Source organism: Cataglyphis hispanica, chromosome 17 (genome assembly GCF_021464435.1).
Source record: "Cataglyphis hispanica isolate Lineage 1 chromosome 17, ULB_Chis1_1.0, whole genome shotgun sequence".
Classification (NCBI taxonomy): domain Eukaryota; kingdom Metazoa; phylum Arthropoda; class Insecta; order Hymenoptera; family Formicidae; genus Cataglyphis; species Cataglyphis hispanica.
Genome location: NC_065970.1, coordinates 4775500 through 4796290, shown reverse-complemented (window position 1 = coordinate 4796290; position 20791 = coordinate 4775500). Strand labels below are relative to the sequence as shown.

Sequence of the window (20791 nt, the reverse complement as noted above, 5' to 3'; positions counted from 1 at the left end):
CGTATAATTAATAATAACATATGGGAATCGAGATCAATCTCGAATGTTAGTACATGGGAATTATAGAATACAATATATGATAATAATAATAATAATAATAATAATAATAATAATAATAATAATAATAATAATAATAATAATAATAATAATAATAATTTTAAAATATATTTATAAAACAATAATTTAACAAGAATATAGAATAAACAAAAATAATATAATTTAATTAAAATTATACACAATTTATTAATGTTTTGTTTAAAAATTGTATAAAAATTATTTAATTAATTATATAATAGTATAAAGATATATTTTTAGAAATTATCTTCAAAAATGTCATAGCTTTAATATAAAATAAGATAAAAAAAATTTTAATATATATTTCCAAGACTTTCTTATAGTAAAAATTGGAAATTGCTAAAATATCTATTTTTTCCCTTTTTCCTACTTTTGAAAAAACTTATTTATAATTACTAGAAATAGATTAAAGTGATGTAATAACGTTAGATTCTATTATTTTCACGTTTTTTTCTTTTGTTTTTTTTTTCATCCCATTAAACACAGGAATACTTGTTTTGCTTCAAATACGAAAGATATGTTTATTTTCTTTTTTGAGAATAAGTTTCTCGGTTCATCAGATACATTGGACATATCTATCTAATCATGAAAACATCGCTAAAAACGCCGATAAAAGATATTAGAAATTTTGTAATATTATAAATTTTGTAAACTTTTAATACACACTTGTAAATTTTTAATACATATTATTTAATACTGTTCATGTTGTGTAAGCAGCATTATTGATTAAAAAGAAGAAAGTGAAACATTATATGCATATAATATAAATGTGTATATATATTTTTAATAACTTTATTTAGTTAATTAGTTTATTTTAATTTACAATTTTGTTAATTAAAACTCTGGGTATTTAATATTCAACATATATACTTACCTATTTTTTACTATTATTTTTTACTTCTATATATTACTATCAAACAATATATATGCGATTATATATGTATTTTTATATTCATTGTTGTTGTGTGGAATATATAAAGGTAAAGTAAGATACCGATGCAGTCGCTAACTGGAAACGAAATACGACTTCTTTTTAATTTGCTTATGCACTTACATAATATTGTAATATTTTGCATATTTTTATAAATGATGTTTACCGTGGCAAAGCAGTTTAAGGATGCTGCGAACAGTCCACCCACATTTAGACTAACAACTTTGGTTCCCCTTTGTAATATAAATAATATCAGCTTCTGTATGTGCAACGGTGCTGCATACCAGTGAACGTTGTATCTATAAACAAATGACTAGACAACAAATTGATAATTTGAGAAATGTGTCAGTAATCTTACAATTAGATGTATAGATTTTTTGTATTTTATAAATTTATATTAATATTTTATATAGGAAGTGTTCTAAGATTGTAAACATGTACATTGTACAATGTATGAAATTGTTTCTTACGCGGTATAAAATATGTGATTATTGTGATCTATAATTTCTTGTCCAGCATAATTAGCTAAGAACATGTATAAAAGAATTACGATTACAATTACAAAGTGAATTAAAAATTCTTCTTTAGCATCTCCATATATTAAAATTTGATACATCTAAAACAATATGTGACTGCGGTTAATGTTCTTTATATACATGCACATTAAAATTAAACAGTTTTTATAAGGAAATTATATTGCAAGGAAATTAAAGAGACAATAGATATGAAACTCTTTTTTTTACATTCTTTTTTTGTATAATTTATAATTTTGCAATTAGTTCAATTTAGAATTTGATATTAGTTCAATTTAGAATTTAGATTTTCAAATATTTTCATAGTTTATTTATTATTTTTTTATTAACAAATTCTTTGAAGTAAAACATGCTAATTATGTAGTATAAAGGTCGCCACCATCAATTTAAATAATTCTCACAAGATTGTTATCCTGAGTAATTCTCCGCAAGAATCAATCGGTGGTCGCCATTTAAAATTTAGCAGATATAACAAATTAAAGTTTCACAATTTTAATGCTTTTTCGACTATAAAAAAAGGAAAAATAAAGTTTGTTTACATTGTATTTGCGTAGATCAGATGTGAAAAGTGTCTGTTTACATTTACAGGGACCAAGTTTCTTCTATTTCTGATTTAAAACTAAAATTTGGTTAGGTTATATCTTCCGAAAATGGAGCCTTCTCGTAAAGGGGAGGAGGAGGCAAAACCTACTATGTCCACGCACATACTTTCCCATCTGCACAACAATTGTGATGTGAATCTCGTGTGAATCTAATTGACAAAATTGATTAACAAAATATCTTAAAAGATCATAAGCAAACTACCACATACATAAACACGATTGTTCCTAATATCAGTTTATAATACCCTAAAAGAAATCCTCTTTATACATTTTTTGCTAACAACTTTTAAACTATAGACATAAATCTAGACTATATCTAGATATCTTTATATCTAGAAGCGTTTGCCTTTATTTAAATGGAGGTAAAAGTGCACGTAGAAAAGGATAAATTCTGTTTCTTGCGTTCTCTCTCGCTCACGCATAGCATAGCGGAAGAGAACCTTTACTTCCGCTCCTCAACACTCGGTTTAGATATATTATATCTATGTTTTAAACAAATAAAGAGCGTCGACTGAAATTTTCACAACATTACTCAGAATGATGATTTTAATAATATATGTGAGAATTATTAAAATCGGAAATAGCTCCCTTATACTACATAATTATTTAAATAATTATTTATTATAATTTAAATAATTATTTATTATATAGCTCACAATAAACCAGATATGTTTAAAAACTTACTTCAAAAAGATTGAGACTCAAGCAAATTACATTAAATCCTATTAAAAGAAAGAATAATCCCTCAAGACTAGATATTAAAGATTTGGAAAACCTTCAAGAACAACATATTATTACTTATATTGTTAACAAATATTGTATTATAGAATAAATATACCAACTCTATAGCTTTGCAATGAGCATCCACGGCACAAATTATTCCCTTATGAATTACAATTTTATTCTGCAAGCCATTTTGTAAATTATTAACTGTCATTGCTTGCTCGATACGATAACTATAAATAATATTTATCTTATAGTGTATAGATATACGATGGGCAGTCAAATATGCATAAACTGAACTTTTTCCAAAATTTTTTATTTTATTAAAATATTTCTAACGCACATCCAAGTCATTTTTCTACATAGTTTCTACTAACATCTAAGCACTTTTGCCACTGGCTTGGCAGCTTTTGTTCTTGTGTGTATAAAAAATAATAGAATGTGTCCGAAGTCAATTGCGTGCACGAATAATTTTTCATTATCATTGTGAATTGTGGTTCTCGCAACGCCTTTTTTAATGGTCCAAATAAAAACTATCAATTCGGTGGCAAAAGTGCTGGAATTTTATTAAAAATTATGTAGAAAAATGATTTGGGTATGCGTTAGAAATATTTCGAACAAAGAAATTTTTTCGGAAAAAGTTTAATTTATGCAATTGGCTTCGGACATGTCTCACTATTTTTTATGATATGGGAATAAAAAAAACGCCAATCCAAGTTGTGAGAACACTTAAGGATTGTTTTGGATGTACAATAGTAGCAAAAAATTGTCAAAATTAAAAAAAAAACATATTTCTTTATACTGTCTGAAAAATTAAAAAAATAAATTCGGATTATGAAAAAAATTAAAGTATCACAAAATAATATGGATTTTGACGTATTCGTAAAAGAAAATAGTTGTAATTAATATTTTTCCTACGTTATGGCAAAAACTTTTGATCGTAAATATTCTCTGAAATCAACTGCAAAAAGCAATGAAAAATGAGTAATTTGCAGAAAGAGAAAAAGAGACAGATAAGATTTTTCTACAATTTTTAGTAAATAACTTTTAAACGAATTAGTGGATCTAAATCAAGTTTTGCACAAATATTTATTAGAATTTCCTTAATATATATGAAAGTTTTTATTTCATTGGTAATATTTTTTCTTTGTTAAATTTGTCAATAAGTTCGACAATAGACGATTTTCCATAAGAATCAATAGTAACTTTAAATTTAAATAACTTCCAAACCATTAAGAGAATTGTGCTTAGTTTTTGCACAAATATTCAGAAGAAATAGTAGAACAATCTATGAAATTTTAATGCTTTTGTTAGTATTTCGATATATGTCACACACATCCTTAAATATTAGTAGAAATTATGTAGAAAAATGACTGTGTGCGTTGGAAATATTTTAATTGAATAAAAAGTTTTGAAAAAATTTCGGTTTATATTTGATTGTCACTTGTAGTTCCTCTGTTTCTTGTTTCGAAAATGGTAAAAAAAAAATTTACTTACATTATGAAAAACTTTTTAAAAAGTATTATAAATTGTTTCTTTACCTGGCGATTGTAAATATTCCACAAGCATGTTTGAGGTATGCTATGAGCATTGTTCCTGTTCCTATAATTACAATTCCTCCTATAAACATGGCTGTGTACATGTGCAGGAAAATTAAATAAAAATACTTTTCTTGATCGACAAAGTATTCGGTCATCAGTAATAGTACAGAACGTGATCGAGATTCATTCATTGGAAGAACAATATCGAGAATACTTGACCATATTGGGACAAAAAAGGCAATAAGTATACTGCACATTAAAACCCCTAAATATATTTAAAATGATAAATAGTATATTTAGTAATAAATAATTTTTGAAATATTCTACTCGTGATTAGTTCATAACTAATACAAGAAATTATATCGAATATTTGTTTTATATATCTATAATATATTTTATATTTATTGGTTTCTGTTATCACCCTTTTTAAATATTTTTGCAGAAAACTAAACAAAAAGTTCTTTATTACAGATTTTTAGATTGTTGCACTATTTAAAATACTATTTAAACAAACTAAGAATTTTTATTTTTGATAATAATATAAATAAATATTATTTTTACGGAAATCAATTAAATAAAATTTAAAAAAAAAGTTTTATTAGGTTTTCTACGTTATTTGCATTTTGATATATAATATTCGGAAATATATTTGCATAAAATAGTAAAATCTTTCTCTCTTTTTCCTCCCATTTATTTGATTTTTGTTACCATTTAATTTATACCTTTGTGCTATATTGCCCTTTTACCTATTATTCTAGCTGTATAATGTTTTGCGTTGTTCCCATATTTTTTCATGATATTAAATTCATTCTCATCTTTTAACTCATTATAAATATTTTGAAGTTGCTCCATTAAATTTCTCATCTACCAAGTTAATAATATTTTATTTACACATTTTTTGTTTTAAAATTTACAGAAGTTGCAAAAAGAAAAGAGAAATATATTGTATTTAAAAAAATCTAATATAATAATCTGATGTAACTTACTGCTTGAGAGTTTATCCAAAACGAGTTGTATTTAATCATAAATATCATAAAAAATAATACGAAAGAGAGAATTTTGATAACAAAATCAAGTGTACAATCTGAAGTTAAAAATACTGTCAACTGAAATCAATAAATTAATTGAAATTATTACTTTATTTGATTATTAGTTTGAAACAATCACTTACTTTCCGCGCGCGCGCGATTCATGACACGATTAAATAACAAAATAATTATAATCATATAAAATGTTTATAATATTGCATGTTTATAACACTTTGCATTGTTTATAATTAAATATATAATTATTTTTATATTTAGATTACATATTATAAATAATTAAATTTAAACATATAATGGCATATTTGATACATAATAATATAATTTAAAAAATATTGGCATACCTGAAATATAACAGAACTTATTAGAATACCAGTAAACAAAATTCGCTGAAATTTAACGAGTAATGATTGCTGATAAGGCCATAAACCAATTGCGAGTAGAAGAATACGATTGAGCTGAAAATGATGTTTCACGATGCATCTCATTTTCGAATAAGAATTGAGACATATCTGACTTGAAAAAATTAGTAATATTTCAACTATCCCTGTGTTCTTAAATTCTTTTTTGAATATTTTATAATTTGTTCCTCTTGTATCGTAAATTGTAACGTGAATATTTTAATATATAAATGTATGGACAGTACAGTACAAAATATTAGCGTGAGATTGCGAACGGTGAAAATATTCGCAATTTCGTATCTTGCTTAAGAAGGGGTAGGAAGTTATTTAACTATCATTTGACAATGAAGAAAAATTTGACGGATGTTTATTTGTCACACAAAAATACTCAGGCAATATGAATTCTTAATTTAAGTTCGCGCAAGCGCAGTCGCCTTCTTTCCCCTTGGCGCATCACCGTGCCTCATTCTAACTTGTGCACTCGTCGGGTACGTTTGGTCTTTGAAGGCAGTGTTGATTCATCGCCTTTACGCGCTAACATATAGCAGTAAATTTTACCTGTGAAGTAAACATTACTATGTGGTTTCTAACTTCATGCTAATTTCTGGTGCATAATAACTTTTTAGGTTTGGTATACTATTGGAAAATTTATATTTTTGTGTCAAAAATTAAGCCGGTTAAAATTTTTGTGTTAAATATTTAACATAATTATGTGTTAATTTAACATATTGCTATTGTATTAATTGAACTCAAATACTAAATTAAATTATTAAAACAACTAAAAAAAGTGTTAAAATCACACAATGTGCATGTATTTTTAATTTTATCCAATAGATATATTTAGTATTATTAGTGATAGATTTATCTATTTAAATCTACAGAAAAAAATATTAATTTTATTCCACAGGAGTAAGAGTGACTATAGTACGTTAATAACATCTTTTCAAGTTAATTTTATCATTAAATAATATATTAATTATTACGGAAAATTTATTTTAAATTTATTTTAGACAAAATTTATTTCAAATTAAGAAGTATGTATTTATTTTGTGTGAAATATTAATATAATAATTAATGTCACCAATTAACATAATCATATTATGTTTAATTAAAACAAAAATTTGTGTAGACCATTTGGGATATGCAATATATGTTAAATTTAAGCTAAATTTTTCAACAGTTAAAAAATTATCATTAAAAATATATTACGTTTTTCTATTCTATCTTCTGTGGTATTATTCATTTTTGACAGGTGGAGGTTGAAACTCTGTTCTAACATGTGGATTTATGTTTCTGAAATCATTATTTTGTTCATCAATTTTCGACATTTTGCTGCTTCTGTTTCTTATATGGATATGCGACACGTGCAAAAAAAATATTTATTTTTGGAATATAAATAATTTTAAATTTGTTGTTTATAAAAGTTATGTTATTAATGTTATTTATAAAAGTATAAATTCTCTTTGTTTACATAGGTAAAATTATAATTTAGAAAAAGTCATACCTGTTATGATTTAAATTATTTATTCTGCTTATTAATTGGAGGTGCGACTCAATTAATTAGAAGTGAAAAATTTGGATATTTGTGTTCTTATACTATTTTATATTTTTAATGTACCAGATAGACTCGTTTTGCAATATATTAGACTTTTATTTCAATATACTAAATGATGTATCTTTTACGTTGTTGAGTAGAGTACATTATTTTATAATTTTATCAAATTATGATTTGTTACATATGATTAGGCATAATAATTTATACATTTAAGCATAATTGAGAATATGTGAACAATATGACAGAGAAATAAAAGGAAACGAATTTTGAAAGGAATGAATTACGAGGGGAAACGAAATGTAAAATAAATAAAAATTATTTTAGAAAAGTAGTTGTATAAAGTGGTATTTTGGAACTAAGTAAAAATATCAAAGCACTGTTTGGAGGGAATATAGCAAGGGGGATATCGAATCATAGTATAAGTGACAAGTGATGAGTCATCACCTACGCGGCTTCTATCCTAACTTTAAAATTTCCACTACTTCCTTTGTGAAACCACAAGTTAAATGTTTTAACGAATACTTTTTACTTGTACAAGGAAAATTCAAATTGATTGATTTGTTTTTGAATCATATTGCTTTAATCGAAAAATTTGTTATTTTTTTAAAGCTGTAAATGAGACATTTTATTTAATTTTTTTTATAATAATTTAATAAAACAAAGAATAAACCAAAATAAAAATTATATAACTAATTAATGATATACATATTAAAAATTATTTAATTAATTTTATAATAGTATAAGGTGTGTATATATATATATATATATATATATATATATATATATATATATATGTATGTATAAACTGCATTTAAAAAATATCATAGTTTTAATAAAAAATTGATAAAAAAGAAGTAAAACTTTACAAAAGCGGACCCAGCCCCAATGATCTTGATCTTGATATATGTTGTTAAGGTCACTTTTCTGAGAGATATCCAAGAGGTTTTAGCCATCACTTGTTATTTATTAAAAGTTATTAACAAAAGAATTTCTACGAATTATATATATATATATATATATATATATATATATATATATATTCAGAATGTCCGAAAATACATTTAAAAATTAATAATTTTTATAATATACAGGGTGTGGGAAAATTCGCGCAACACTTTTTACGGAAAAGTAGAGAGTGTTATTCTGAACAGAAAAATCCTGTACCATTTTTTCTCTAATGCTTAATAAAAGAATTATTATTGAGTGAAGTCTGGCCTATCGTCGCCGATCTTCAGCCAGGCATCGGTGAGCCGTCATAAACATCTGAGTGCTCACGCACACGACCAGGTGCGCAGCTCATCGTCCGTATGAAACCCACTGTGTCCACGTATACACTTTCCTATTCACACAACAATTATGAGGTGGACCTCGCTTTGTTTTTGTAAATGATTGACCACAGTGAGTTTGGACCTTTTTACCCTTCTCTCGCGGGAGGGCTTTATTTCCGGAAAATATAACAACCCAAATCTTTCAGTTTTGAAAGAAAATTTGGATTGTTTTTTATTCAGTTTTTCGTCAGATTACGTACAAACCTTGATTTTTTGTAAATTTTTGTTTGTTAACAACTTTTTAATAAAACCGACGAGCGACGGCTAAATCCTCTTGGATGTAGTTAAGCACAGTGACCTTGATAATATATGTGAAGGTCATTGAGACTGGGTCCGCTTTTGTAAAGTTTTACTAAAAAAAACTTTAATATATATTTCCAAAACTTTCTTACACTAAAAACTGTTTAAAAATAGCTATAAAATTTTTTCTGTTATTTAAAAAAAGAAAAACTTATTTATAATTATTAGAAATAGATTAGTGTGATTTAACAAGGTTAGATTTATTCTTTTTAGTTATATTCATGTTTTTTTTTGTTTTTTTCTTTCTTCTTTCCATTAAACACATAAATATTTATTTCGCTTTAAATACGAAAGATATATGTTTATTCTTTTGAGAATAAAGTCTCTCCTTTCATTAGATGCATTAGACACATCTATCTAATCATAAAATAGCCAATAAAAAATTTCGAAGTATTGTAAATTTTTAGTTAATACTAACTTACAGCAAAATACCTGAAATGTATTATATATTTGAACTGCATTAAAACATATATTATTTATACAAAAATTATTTATGAGATTGCTTTCATAATTGTTAACGTAATCAATTTTACATGCATGTAAATCAACCGAATTATTATCTCTTTGCTCATGTTATGAAAGCAACACTACGATTAAAGAAAAAAAAAGACATCATATAACATAAATGTGTTATATGTTTTCATTGATTTTATTTAGTTAATTAGTTAATTTTGTTTGACTGTGTTAATTAAAATTTTGAATATTTAATATTTAAAACATATATTTACCGACTTTATATTATCATTCACTATTAAACAATTTATATATATATATATATATATATATATATATATATATATATATATATTATATATATATATATATATATATATATATATATATAAATGCATACATATATATCTTTATATTCATTGTTGTGTGGAATATATAAAAGTGAAGTAAGATACCGATGCAGTCACTAATTGGAACAAAATATGTCTTCTTTTTAATTTGCTTAATAAACTTATTTTATATTTTACATATGATAATATTTTACACATTCATAAATGATATTTACAGAAGCAAAGCAGTTTAAAGATGCTACGAACAGTCCGCCTACATTTAGAGTAACAAGTTTGGTGCTTCTTTGTAACAGAAATAATATCAGTTTCTGTATGTGTAACGGTGCTACATACCAACGAATATTGTATCTACAATGTACAATGAACAAATGATTAAATAACGAATTGATAATATGAGTGTGTCAATAATTTAACAATTAGATGTATAGGTTTTTGGAATTTTATAAATTTTTATTTTCATTTTATAAAAAGTGTAAAACTGTAAACATGATATATAAAATATGATATATAAAATTGTTTCTTACGCAGTATAAAATATGTGATTATTATGATCTATAATTTCTTGTCCGGCATAGTTAGCTAAGAACATGTATAAAAGAATTATAATTACAATTACAAAGTGAAATATAAATTCTTTAGTATCTCCATACGATAGAGTTTGATACATCTAAAACAATATGATTGTGATCAATGATATATATATATATATATATATATATATATATATATATATATATATATATGCATATTTAAAATTAAATAGTTTTTATAAACAAATTATATCGCAAAGAAATTAAAGAAACAGTAGATACCTTTCGTTTTACATCTCTTTTCTGCATAATTTCTAATTTTGATATTAACAGAATTTAGAAATTTAAATTCTCAAATATTTTCATATTTTGTTAGTTATTTTTTTATTAATAAATTTTTTTTGATGACGATATTATATGTCACAATAAGCCAAATATGTTTAAAAACTTACTTCAAAAAGGTTAAGACTCACGCAAATCACACCAAATCCTATTAATAAAAAGAATGATCCCTCAAATCTAGATATCAAGGATTTTGAGAATCTTTAAGAACAAAAATATCATTGATTATTTATTTAATAAAACGTATATTATTAGCAAATAATATCGGATAAATATACTAACTCTATAGCTTTGCAATGAATATCCACGGCACAAATTATTCCTTTATAAATTATAATCTCGTTTTGCAAGCTAGTTTGTAAATTATGAGCTGTCATTGCTTGCTCGATACGGTAACTATAAAAATATTTTTCTTATAGATGTAATTTTTCTATTTTTCATTAGGAGAATGATAAAAAAAATTTTACTTATATTATGAAAAATTTTTAAAAAGATATTATAATTCTTTTTACCTGGCGATTGTAAACATTCCGCAAGCGTGTTTGAGGTATGCTATAAGGATTGTTCCTGTTCCTACAATTGTAGTTCCTCCTATACAGATGGCTACGTTTGTATGCAGGAAAATTAAATAAAAATACTTTTCTTGATCGACAAAATATTCGGTCATCAATAATAGTGTAGAACGTGTGATTCATTCATGGGCAAAACAATATCGAGAATACGCGACCATAGTGGCACAAAATAGAGAATAAAAATACTGCACATTAAAACCCCTATATATATTTAAAAAGATATATAATCTGTTTAGAAAATTTGTTACTCGCGATTAGTTTATAAGTAATTTAAAATATTGCATTGGATATTTTTTTTCATATATTTATATGATATATGAAATGAATACGATTACATATAGTTCTTGGATCATTTTATTTTAACATTTTTGCAGAAAAAGTTTTTTATTACAAGTTTTTAGACTGTCAAAATATTATTTAAACAATCTAAAAATTTTTATTTGTAATAATAATATAAATTATGTTAAATATGCACAAAAGGTTACACCTCACCGATTTTATCATCACTTAAATATTGTAGGAGAGATTCTTCTGAGTTATTCCCCGTAAGAAAAAAGTGGGGGAAAGCATTCGTTTAGAAGATATAATAAATTAAAATTTCACAATTTTAATGCTTTTTTTGAAATATTATAAAATAAAATATAGAATAAATAAGAACAGTTATATTTGTACATTGTATTTCTTACAGAGAACATAGAAAATGTTTTTGTTTACATTTTACGAGATAGGTACAGAGTCACAGATAGATATAGTCACACATAGATATTTATCCCTCCCCCCGCCCCGAAAAAATTCCACTCCGAAGCATTGGGGCTACAATTTGGGTTATACGTAATCCAAACTAAATTTTAGTTTTAAATCAGAAATAGATTTAGGTTAGGTTATACCTTTTAGAAATGCAGTCCCCCCCCGCAGGGGGAGGGACGGAACTCACTGCATCCACACATATACTTTCCCATTCACACAACATGTGGGATGGACCTCGCTTCGCGTCATATAGTATATGCTTGGACGCAATACGTGCTGCCCCCTTGCGGAGGCTCCACTACTAAAAAACCAACATAGGTTTGGGGGCAGCCTTGCTTTGCGTGGAAAATTGTAACCTCATGTGGAATTTTGCTTTGCGTTGTAAAATATACGTATATTATATAATATATAACCCAAATTGTAGCTTCTGGGAGTTTTTTCGGGATAGGGATGCAGGAGGAGAGGCCCCGCTTGTTTCTCGCTCATGCGACTTAAAGTCGTAAGCCTTTTTCAATAAGAAAATAACAGATTATTACAGCATACACAAACTTCAATGTCAAACTTCAATTTGTCATATCTTCTAAACGAATGTTTTCCCCCACTTCTTCCTTATCATGGCAAATTACTCAGAAGAATCTGCCCTACAACATATTTAAGTGGCAATAAAATCGGTGAGGTATAACCTTTTATGCATATTTACTAACATTATTTTTAAGAAAATAAATTATACAATTAAAAAAATTTGTATTTTTTACGTTATTTGCATTTTGATATAAAATACTCGGAAATATGATCGCACAAAATAATGAAATTTCTCTTTCTTTTCTCTTGCCAATTATTTAATTTTTGTTACTGTTTAATTTATTTTTTTACGATATTGTCTTTTTACCTATTAATTTAGTTGTATAACATTTTGCATTGTTCCCATATTTTTTCATGATAATAATTTCATTCTCATCTTTTAACTCATTACAAATATTTTGAAGTTGCTCCAATAAACTTTTCACCTATCATGTTAATAATATTTTATTTACACATCTTCTGTTTTAAAATTTGGAAATGTTATAGAAAAAAAAGGATTAATTTAATTGTATTTTAAACAAATCTAATAATGGTGTAACTTACAGCTTGAGAGTTTATCCAAAACGAGTTGTATTTAATTATATATATCATAAAAAACAATATGGAAGAGAGAATTTGAATAACAAAATCAAGTGTACATTTTGCAGTCAAGAATACTGTCAACTGCAATAAATAAATTGATGGAAATTATTTCTTGATTTGATTACTAGTTTGAAACACTCAGTTACTTTCCGATTCATGATTACCTAACGAAATGATTATAATCATAAAATATTTATAATATAATCATAAAATATTTATATTAATATAATATTTTTATAGCATTTCGTATTGTTAATAATTAAATATATTTTTATTTTATTAGATTATATATTAATATAATAATTAAATTTAAACATATAATGGCCTTAGATATATAAAAATGCAATTGAAAGAGTACTATTTCAGGCATACCTGAAATACAGCTAAACTTGTCAGAATACCAATAAGCAAGACTTGCTGAAATCGAACGAGTAATGATTGCTGATATGGCCATAAGCCAATTGAAAGTAGAAGAAAGCGATTGAGCTTAAAATGTTCTTCCACGATGCATATCATTTTTCAGTGAGAAACGAGAGATGCGTCTGACTATGAAAAAATTAGCAATATTTCAAGGACCCCTGTGCTCTCAAATTCTCTCTTGAATATTTCATAAATTCATTTCATGTATTTTGTTCCTCTCGTATCGTAAATTGTAACGTGAATATTTTAATATATAAATGTATGGACAATACAGTACAAATTATTAGCGTGAGATTGCGAACGGTGAAGATATTCGCAATTTCGTATCTTACTTAAGAAGGGGTAGGAAGTTATTTAATATCGATTTGACAATGAAGAAAAATTTGACGGATGTTTATTTCTCACACAATACTCAGGTAATATGAATTCTTAATTTAAGTTCACGCAAACGCAGTCGCTTTCTTTCCCCTTGGCGCATTTACGTGCCTCATTCTAGCTCGTGCACTCGTCGGGTACGTTTGGTTTTTGAAGGCAGTGTTGATTCATCGCCTTTACGCGCTAACATATAGCAGTAAATTTTACCTGTGAAGTAAACATTACTATGTGGTTTCTAACTTGATGCTAATTTCTGGTACATAATAACTTTTTAGGTTTGGTACACAATTGGAAAATTTATATTTTTGTGTTAAAAATTAAGCCGGTTAAAATTTTTGTGTTAAATACTTAACATAATTATGTGTTAATTTAACATATTGCTGTTGTATTAATTGAACTCAAATACTAAATTAAATTATTAAAACAACTAAAAAAAGTGTTAAAATCACACAATGTGTATATATTTTTAATTTTTTCTAGAAAAATAGAAAAATTGTTATACTTATTGTTCCATGCCCTAATTTTATGGCCCTCCTATATAAAACAAAAATGTGGCTTATAATTTAATTCTTATTTAAAATTAAAATCTAACTCTAATCTATTTATTTGGCAACATATAATATAAATTATTATAATTTACCTCTTACATATATTTATTATCTTTTGCATATTTTATCATTATCTTATATATAATTCTAATTGTACAATATTTTGCATTGTATCCGTATTTTTTTATAATAGCAATTTTACTTGCATCTTTTAATTCATTATTATAGATTTGTTTAAGCTATTCTAAGTAATATTTCATCTATTATGCGAAAAAATATTTGATAATATTTCTTGTTGTAAACTTAAAAAAAAAGTCTAAATATTATTTTTGGTAATGTTTATTTAAAGATGAATACAATGAATTTACGGTTTCAGTATTGACTTGAAAATGAGTTATATTTAATTAATAACGCAATAAAAAATAATATAAAAAATTGAATTTTGATGACGAGATTTAAAAGATTAAATTATAGAAAAGACTTGTCGTATGTGTGCTTATTTATAAGTGCAAATTGGAAATTATATAATAAAATATAATAAATTATAAAATATAATAATATAATAAATTATTTTTCTAGAATAAAACACTCTCTAAAAATTTTTATATTTAACATACACAATTTTGTATAAACATAATACAATACGCACAAAATTTTATCATGAGAATAATTATCGAAACACTCGTATAGTTCAACATTCGCTTGAAAAGAGACAAGTTGACGATTGATTTTACACCGAAAGAAAATCAACAGGTGCCACCTCATACAGCCAGACACTCATAGAATGCCTTTTCCTGATCAAGGTCGGCGCAAGCGCTCTTTTTCAAATAACACGGTGATTTCATACGCCTCAGTCTTGTGCGTGCGTTTGTGGAAGAAGGTTGTCCTTCTACAGGAACATCAATCCGCCTGACTTATGGCAGAAGTTACAGAATTATCGCCGGCCAAAATATAAGGTACCATGAATCTGAATTCAGAGCCTTCTACACGTGTAACAAGTAAAACTCAATAATTGTTTCTTTTACTTGAAACACATACATGTTTTTATATTATTTTATATTATATTTTATATTGTATTTATATATTGGATGTTTCATGATATATTACTTATTGATATTGATGAAGCAAAAATTGACATCATATCGTACTTGTCAAAAATACGTCAGTTCTATATACATTTATGACAGTAACTTTAAAATAAAAAATGTCATTTCTTTTATCTCATATTTTTTTCAACACACATAATGTATTGTATTTATATATATGCATATATTATATATATATATATATATATATATATATATATATATGTATATCATATTACATTTATATATATATATATATATATATATATATATATATATGTATTTCATAAGCGGCAAATTAAATAGATATTCATTATAAAAGAAAAATAATTACGAATTTGTGATTTCTTAATTATATAAACAGTACAACAATCAGGAAACAAATCGTTAATATTTAGATGCATTAATTAAATTATGCAAACTTTATTGAAATAATATTTTAGAGTTTTAAACGTGAGAAATATAATATTTTATGATTAATTTTTATTACATAATGTATCTTCATATCATTGCTGCATGGTATATATAACGGTGAAATAAGACATCGATGCTTTCGTTAACTGTAATGATGAAATGCATTCGTCTTTTTTATTTTTACTACGAAACATATGCTAAATATTGCAATTTATGGCGTATGAAAATTTTTACCATGGCAAAACATTCTAATGATATTACAAATAGTCCGGCAATATTTAGGCTGAAGGTTTTACTGCTCCTTTGCAAAATCAACAATATCATCTTCTGTACGTGTAATGGTGCATCATACCATCGAACATTGTACCTATGAAATAATATGATAGATAATAATAAACTATTAACGAAGAAGATATGTACCTATATACTATTATAGAGAGTGTTAAAAAAAAGCTTACATATTTTGAGAGCAGGTAGTATTAATCAAAACAATAAAAAAAAGAAATTCAATTAGCATGAGTCCTACAATTAATATCTTTGACAGTACAGGCTATTTGGCTATTTTTCTATTTGAACGCTTTGTCATTTTTTTATTGTTTGTGTCACCTCTACAATGAAATAAACAAAAGGGTATTTACTAGTTTTGCTATAATAATATTGGGTTATAATAACATTAGATTTGTAGGATATGAGATTATATTAAGGAGCAATGAAGTTTTGTTAATGTGCAGTTTAATCAGTGAACATACATAATGAGTTTATTATTCCATGGGAAAGATCCGATATGATTTTTATTATAAAATTAGCAAGAACTCTTTTGTTTATGGCATTGTAACACAACTAATAAGAAGAGGATAAAGAGCTCAAATAAAAAAATAGCTTGTATCTTCGAAGATATTAATTGTAGAAGCCATGTTAATTAGTAATTTTTTATTTTGATCAATAATACTTGCTCTAATAATATGTGATTATTTTTTTAACACCATGTATGCAATTACCAACAACACATCAAATTGTTTCTTACGCGCTGGAGTATATATGAGTACTGTAATTTAAAACTTTTTGCCCAGCATAATTAGCTACAAACATATATAAAAAGATGACAAGTACAAATAACAGGTGTAATATAAATGCTTCCTTATTTCCAAGCAATGCATTACGAAAGATCTAAAATTATGATTGTGATTTACATATAATATTTCATATATATATATATGATAATTATAAATTATATTCACAAATAAATAAAATAAAACGGGCAAATGAGAGCCAATGCGCTGGAGCACGTTGGCTCGCATATAAATGTCAAATTAATATCGAATGAAGATAATCCAATATTTGAAAACCAAAATATCTAATAACTAATAACAATTATACCTACAAAGAATAATATATTTTTGACGTCCCTTATCCAACATGTTGGGTCTCATTTGTCCATTTTATTTTAATTATTTATGGACATTTCTTATATATTTAGAGCATAGTATATTAAATTATTTTATTGACTTTGCTGATTATAGTCAATTATGCAGTAAAAAATATATAGACAAGAAGCACAAAAAAAAATTTCTATATTGAGATGTTTTTTTAAATTTTATGATTAGTTTGTTTTGATATGCATTTTATCAATTAAATTTACATATAATTTTTTTATATATTCTTTTATCTATAAATTGATTAAATTTTGATTATTATTAGATACAAGAAAATCCCTTTTAGAAATATGTTTTTAGAACACGAAAAATAATATGTACTTACTGCAAATACATTCAGGCTCAAACAAATTACAGTAATCGCTATCAACAACAAGAAAGAGCCTTCAAAACTAGATAACATAAGGTCGGTAAATCTTAAAAGAAAATAAAATATTACAAATGCTAGATAATTATTATTGCATGCATACCAACTTCATAGCTTTGCGATGGATTTCGACTGCATAAAATATTTTTTCACAAATACTACGATTTTCCAGGTTAATATTTTCGAATATTTTTGTCGTCATTGCTTGCTCCATACGATAACTATGATTAATTTGTCTGCTATAAATATGTAGTTCTCTCAAATTTATATTGTTTTATTAAACAAATTAAGACCAAAGGAATTGTATTTGCAGCTTTACATTTCATATTCTTTCTTAAATTCAATATTTACCCTGCAATTGTAAATAATCCGCAGGCGTGTATGATGCATCCCAAGAGCATTGTTCCTGTCGCTATCAACGTAATCGTCCCAATACAAATACCTGCGTTTACATGCAGCAAAATTAAATAGAAATATTTTTGTTGATCGACAAAATATTCAGTTACGAATTGTATTGTCTGATTCTGTAATTGAGACTCGTTTATGTAAAGGATAGTATTAAGGATCTGTGGCCAAATAGGCAATAAAGTAGCAATAAACGCACTGCATATGGCAAACGCTAAAACATTTATAAGAAATAGTTATATACAGGTTGCTTTTTTTATGTTTTATAATGTATTATTTATACATAATTCTCTCTCTCTCTATCTCTCCCTCTCTTTCTCTCCCTTTCTCTCCCTCCCTCCTCTCTATCCCCTTTTTTTTTCTCTCTCATATTTTGTTGCTCTTTAATTCTCTGATCTGATTTTTTACTTGACTATATAATTTTGTGTATTTTTCATATGATAATAAAAATTAAAAAGATAAACATGTTATATAGATTTTTAAAAATATTCATACATATGTATGTTAACTATGATTTTTACCATGCAAGATTTTTATAATTTTTTTGGTGAAAAAAATATGAAAATTAGATTTAAGCTAAAAGTTAATTAAAAAATTAGTTAATTAAAAATTAGTTAATTAAAATTAGTTAATTAAATTATTTTTTACGCTGAAGCAATATATAAATGTTCTGCACAGATACGTCAGTGTTTCCGTCACGAATAGATGATTGCTATATCGTGTCTGGATACTAATGTCCCCTCCACTCATACATACACCTCTATTTATTATTTCTAATCTAAATTTTGATTTTTCTCATGATTGGAATATGCCAAATTTATAATATAATTGGCAAAAAATACTCTTACATGCTAATACAGATGTACAACGTTTTGCATTATTTCCATACTTATTAAAAATAGCAAGTTCGTTTTCATTTTTTAGCTCATTACAGATACACTGTAGTTCCTCCAACAAATTTCTCACCTACCATTACAACAATATTTAAGTAGTTTTGAAAAAGATGAATAGATTTACATATATATGTAAAATTTAAGTTATTAAAAATATTGATTTATATAAGTTAGTAAACAATTAACTTACATGATGAGTGTTAATCCAGAACATGTTATAATTAATTATGTAAATACTAAAGAATGTTGCGGAAGAAAAAACTTTGATGATAAAGTCAGCAGTACATTGTGTAGTTATCAACGCTGTGAACTTTGATGAATCAATTCATTGAAAATATTGCATAAAAAAATTATTATTTTTTACACAGTACAAAATAATAATTTGCTTTATAATATATTTAATAATATATAATAACGTAATAAAACTTGGTAAAACTCTTGAAGTTGGGCCTATACGCTGATGATCTTGATCTATGTTATCCTTGATATATGTTATCAAAGAGATTCTTCTGAATAATTCTCCACAAAAATTAAATGGCGGACGGCATTAGTTTAGAAAATATAGCAAATTAAATTTTTATATGTGGAACATCGTCCTCTGCTTACAGTGCGGAAAGAGATATATAATTAAATCAGAAATAGATTTGGGTTAGGTTATATCTTCTGGAAGTGAAGTTCTCCGAAAGAAGGGGAGGGGGACTTACTGCGGCCACATATATACTTTACAACAGGAAGCGAGTTCTATCCTACAACTGTTGTCTGAATGGGAAAGTATATGCGTGGAAGCAGTGATTCTTCCTCCCCCCCCAAGGAAGCTCCACTTTCGGAAAATATAACCCAAACCAAATTTTAGTTTTACATAAAAAATAGATTTAGGTTAGGTTATATCTTTTGAAAGTGGAGCTCTCTCCAATAAGGAGAGCAGAACCCACTGTGTCCATGTACTTTGCAAGACGAAGTAAAGTTCACTCTTTAATGCTTTATAACTGTTGAACGGATTGTGACCGCTACTATTTTCAAGGTCAGAGTCACTTAGAACGATGACCTTGACAACATATTTCAAAGTCAAAGTCATACATGAAGTTGCCCTTTTTCTATAATTATATCTTTCTGTATAATTATATCTTCTAAACTAATGCCGTCTGTCACTTAATTCTTGCGGAGAATTATTCAGAAGAATTTCTTTGACAACATATATCAAGATCAAGATCATCGGCGTAGGCCCAATTTCGAGAGTTTTACCTAAAATTTTAATAATTTTATGTGTTGCAGTTCTAATATACTTTATTATCAATAAAATTAAATATAATTTGATCTTTGTATTTTTCATATAACTGCATATATATAAGAGTTAACTATAATTGGTAATGATGTTTATAATGCATATTCTTTAATAATATAAATAAAAATATGGACCTGGAATACAACAAAGCTTGTTAAAATACCAAAACACAAAGTTGCTTGAAGTCGACTAAGTTTTGATTTTTGGTATGGCCATAAACCGATTGCAAGTAGAAGAGTCCGATTGAGATTAAAATGTTGAGTCTGAACGCAGATCATTACTGTGCGAGCATAGAAACTGGACTGCGGAGAAATTAATAAAGACTTACTTTCATTCTCTCTTTTTTCTTTTTAAAATAAATATTCTTGAATTCTTACCG

At 25.9% G+C, this 20791-nt stretch overlaps 2 protein-coding genes across 2 annotated transcripts; both read right to left on the bottom strand.

Moving 5' to 3' along the window:
- Window positions 1-1008: 1008 nt before the first annotated feature.
- On the bottom strand, window positions 1009-5936 carry LOC126856060 (odorant receptor 4-like). Its single transcript, XM_050604238.1, has 9 exons — window positions 5793-5936; window positions 5392-5511; window positions 5152-5269; window positions 4406-4670; window positions 2984-3097; window positions 2826-2916; window positions 1477-1622; window positions 1173-1305; window positions 1009-1084 (listed from the first exon to the last, which is right to left on the bottom strand). Exons 1-9 carry the CDS (start codon window positions 5934-5936, stop codon window positions 1028-1030), a joined length of 1188 nt encoding a protein of 395 aa, XP_050460195.1. The 3' UTR covers window positions 1009-1027.
- A 10188-nt stretch (window positions 5937-16124) lies between these two features.
- LOC126855988 (odorant receptor 22c-like) lies at window positions 16125-20690 on the bottom strand. Its single transcript, XM_050604135.1, has 9 exons — window positions 20547-20690; window positions 19321-19440; window positions 19086-19203; window positions 18184-18451; window positions 17940-18053; window positions 17791-17881; window positions 17057-17199; window positions 16267-16399; window positions 16125-16178 (listed from the first exon to the last, which is right to left on the bottom strand). Exons 1-9 carry the CDS (start codon window positions 20688-20690, stop codon window positions 16125-16127), a joined length of 1185 nt encoding a protein of 394 aa, XP_050460092.1.
- Window positions 20691-20791: the final 101 nt, after the last annotated feature.